Genomic DNA, 4,241 nt, shown 5'->3' with positions numbered 1-4,241 from the left:
ACATAAAACTCGAATTAATATTAGTTGAAATTTGAATAGTGTTCAAAAGTCATGTTGACGTACCAAGTAAATTACTCGATCGGGTCCAAAAGAGCTAACTTTATTACCAACACCGACAACTTATGCTGACTAAATCAAGTCAATTCACATCCCCTATTTCAAGAATGAGTCAAGCCCTAATTATGCAGCCAATAATATTATTACTATTTACTACCTAGTATTTATTTATATAAATTTAAAATTTATATAAATAACTCACATCTTCCCTTTCATTTCACACATTCACACATAAATTTACAAACTTTACTAATTACAGTATGTCTAATTTGCAAGCTCTACCCTACTTTGATCAACAAAACATCATGTACCAAAAAGGTGTAAAACATTTGTGTGATAATTATGGTGTCACACAAGTTCCAAACAAGTACATACTACCCGAACCCGAAAGACCACATGATTTAGACACTACTAACGGCTGCATTGACTTGCCAGTTATCGATTTTGCTCAGCTTCAAGGTGCAGACAGACCTCAAGTCCTTGCGTCTCTCTCGAAAGCTTGCCAGGAGTTCGGATTTTTTCAGGTAACGTTATATGGTTAATCCGATGCAATCGTGCAACATTTTTTATTTAATTTTTTTTTTTTTTAAAGTTATATATGTGGATTTAATAATTTGATTAAATGATGATATATGATGCAGTTGATAAACCATGGGGTTGATAATGAGGCAATTGGTAAGATGATACATGTTAGTAAAAGCTTTTTCGAGCTTCCATTTGAAGAAAGACGAAGATATATGTCTCCAGATTTGTACGCACCGGTTCGATGTGGAACCAGCTTTAATCAGAATAAAGATGGAGTTTTTTGTTGGAGAGATTTCTTGAAGCTAAGCTGTCATCCCATACAAGATTTTGCTTCTTTTTGGCCTTCTTCTCCACTTGAGTTGAGGTAATTAGATTAAACCCTAATTGCCTAATTATTTGCATTATACGGAGTATATATTTTTTCTTCTCTCTATTTACGTATATATAGTAGACTATCAGTCTGATCCAAAGGAAAACAGGTTACTATCATACTTAATTAACACATGCTCCTTACAAACCGTTACAATTAATTAAACAACTTTTTCACATTTATATAGGGCATTTTGCTCAAGTGTGTATAGTAGCTTGTTTAAATATACTCGTATGTACGTACGTACGTTCATCTCAACAACAAAACATATGTACCCAAATATAGCCTAAAAATTGTTCAAGCTGATATTTACGATAAGACAAATATAGATCGCGTGCAATAATAAGGGGATTTAAGGATAATACGATTTAACTTTCCAAAGAACGTTAGAAGAACGTAAATAACCCTAATTCTTTACATGTTGATGATTTTTTTTTAACACATCTTGCTAGTTCTTTACATTGTCGTCGTCCATAAATAAGGTTCTATATCGGAGTTATACAAAATTGTAAATATTCATGTTATAACCATCAACATTTATTCTAAAACAAGCATGTTGTTTTTCATCAATCACCTTCACTGTGATGTTTTTAACCATCCTTGAATAGTCCCCTCGTTCAAATAATGTTAGGGACTTAGGGTATGTGAGTTATCTTTCTAAATAATTTAATTCTCTACATTTTGAGGTGCGGCGAAAATTGATTATATATCTGATTACATTTGTTCCATTTAGCCACGAATAAATAATTTTTCATCAATAATTTCTAACAGGGAAGCGGTGGGTGAGTACTCGACGAGAACAAGACATTTATACAAAAGCGTGATGGAAGCAATCCTCGAGACTCTAGAAGTAACAAACGAGAAGGCGATTATGGAAGAAGGAAACCAGCTGATGATGGTGAATTATTATCCTGCTTGCCCACAGCCTCAACTAACACTTGGTCTCCCACCTCATTCTGATTATGGCTTGCTCACTCTTCTCCTTCAAGATCAAGTTGAAGGTCTTCAAATACAACACAATCACAAATGGTTTACTGTTAAACCCATCCCTAATTCATTCGTTGTCAATATTGGGGACCAATTCGAGGTCAGTTCAACCTTTTTAACTACTCAATTAAGTACTCCGTATTTGGTTGCAACACGATTTAGTTTTTTACAACCGGTCAATTGTCAAAACTCACGAAAGGGTCACTGATCTAGCATATCGCTATAACCTTGAGGTTGTAGGTTAGGTAAATATATACGAAGGTATTTGTGGAAAAAATGTATAAATTTATTGGGGCTATTGACCAAAATGTCCACTTTTTTAACGAACTTGATAATTCCCCCTCGCAAAAACATAAATTTCCTAAATGCCCCCGCAAGACGCAAGGTGCTCTTGCGACCTTGTGACTTGGGCTTGCGCCCCTGCGAATTCTTGGTCGCAAGGTGCTCTTGCGACCTTGCGACTAGAGCTTGCACCCCTGCGAATTTTAAGCACATCTTTTTTTTTCGAAAGTGTGTATTTTTTAGAGATCTATATGTTTATCTAAGTCTCAATTTTTATTCAAAAATTGACCGCATATTGCGAGTTTGTGATATATGTTCAAATATGCGATTTTTGAATTATGTAATGTAGTTCAAATTGATTGAGGTGATTCGTTTACTTTTAGCCATTAATGAAGGAGAATTAAACGGATCACAAATAGAATGTTCTAAAGCAAGTTACGAGCGTTCAAAATGTGTTTAAAAGTCAAATTAATGAAAATATACACGATGAAAAAGGGGGTGGCTAAATCGGAGCTACAAGGCCCAATATATGACGTTTCAAAGTTTACAAAACTTGTTACAAAAATTGAACCAAGTCACAATGTCCATCTTGCGACTTGTGAGGGCATTTTAACAAATTTTTTTTTGAGGGTGAATTGTCATAGTTTGTTTGAAAAATGAGCGTTTTGGTCAATAGTTCAATTATGGGGTGTGTGACATCACTTCCTTTTTAAAAAATTACTAGTACGTACACATAAGGGTTAGATATTAATTACTTTTTTCGTCTCATTATATGTGTTCACAATTAACTTTTCGAGGTTTTTATGTTGTCAACTTTTTGACTGTAAATATTTTTGTATGTGTTATATAATATTTGATGAAAAACTATGTGAATAAATTCAGTTTTAATTTAAATTTGTTTTCATTAATATAGATTATTATCAGATATAATATAAGATATATATATATATATATATATATATATATATATATATATATATATATATATATATATATATATATATATATATATATATATATATATATATATAATCAATGTTGACAATTTAAAACATTGAAAAGTAATATAGTGAACATATATAAAGAAGTGAGACGAAGGGAGTATATGTTACTTAAATTGCAGTGTAAGTGTTATATATATAAGTTGAAAAATACAATACAAACCCTATATATTCCCTCCTAAAATAAGTTTTCAATTTTTCATCGAACCTCTTAAGTCGTATTATTATAATTTATCGATACTTATTACGGAGTATATGATTATATGATATAACTACACTCGAAATCATATTCAACTTTTAATTACTTGCAATACTCAATACAAATTTTAATTTACAAAAGAAATGTGAATGGATAAGATATAACCAAGTGACATTCAACCCGTCTATTTTGTCACCTCTACTATGCATGTTGTAGATAAGTTGATTAATAAAAGTTCTCAAATTTGTGGTGTTGTTGCAGATATTTAGCAATGGAAGATACAAGAGTGTGGTGCATAGGGTGGCAGTTAACTCCATGAGTTCTCGACTCTCTGTGGCTTCATTACACAGTTTAAGTGTAAACCGCAACGTAACACCATATCCAAAACTCATCAACGACTCGAATCCTAGACTTTATCAAGACACAAACTTTGCAGATTTTCTCAATTATCTATCATCGTCAGATTTCAAGTGTAAGAGATTCCTAGAATCGCGAAAACTACAATATTGAATCAAGGTTATATGTTTTTTGACACATTGATTATATAGTTTGTCGGCATATATATATGTTTTTTGACACACTAAGCTCGATGGCAATGCTCGTCATGAACGGGTGCGTAATTGACTCGGTGAGTTTACAATATGTGATTTTTATTCATTTCATAAGAAGTTATCTAAGAGTTAAGTTGTTGATGATGTTCAAATTAGAGTTGACTTTGTAAACAAACTGCTGACTTAAGAAAGTCAACCAAATATTAAGTTGACTTTTTAATTGGAAAAATATCCTCGTATATAGGAGAATAGCCCCATTCTATTCTAAT

The 4,241-nt window shown here is 32.2% G+C and overlaps 1 protein-coding gene across 1 annotated transcript; it reads left to right on the top strand.

Moving 5' to 3' along the window:
• Nucleotides 1-362: 362 nt before the first annotated feature.
• On the top strand, nucleotides 363-4,009 carry LOC139893663 (probable 2-oxoglutarate-dependent dioxygenase SLC1). Its single transcript, XM_071876838.1, has 4 exons — nucleotides 363-581; nucleotides 699-946; nucleotides 1,724-2,039; nucleotides 3,683-4,009. Exons 1-4 carry the CDS (start codon nucleotides 363-365, stop codon nucleotides 3,929-3,931), a joined length of 1,032 nt encoding a protein of 343 aa, XP_071732939.1. The 3' UTR covers nucleotides 3,932-4,009.
• Nucleotides 4,010-4,241: the final 232 nt, after the last annotated feature.

The sequence above is a fragment of the Rutidosis leptorrhynchoides genome, chromosome 2, assembly GCF_046630445.1.
Source record: "Rutidosis leptorrhynchoides isolate AG116_Rl617_1_P2 chromosome 2, CSIRO_AGI_Rlap_v1, whole genome shotgun sequence".
Classification (NCBI taxonomy): Eukaryota; Viridiplantae; Streptophyta; class Magnoliopsida; order Asterales; family Asteraceae; genus Rutidosis; species Rutidosis leptorrhynchoides.
The sequence above is the reverse complement of the archived record's forward strand: the minus strand, read 5'-3'. Positions and strand labels throughout refer to the sequence as shown.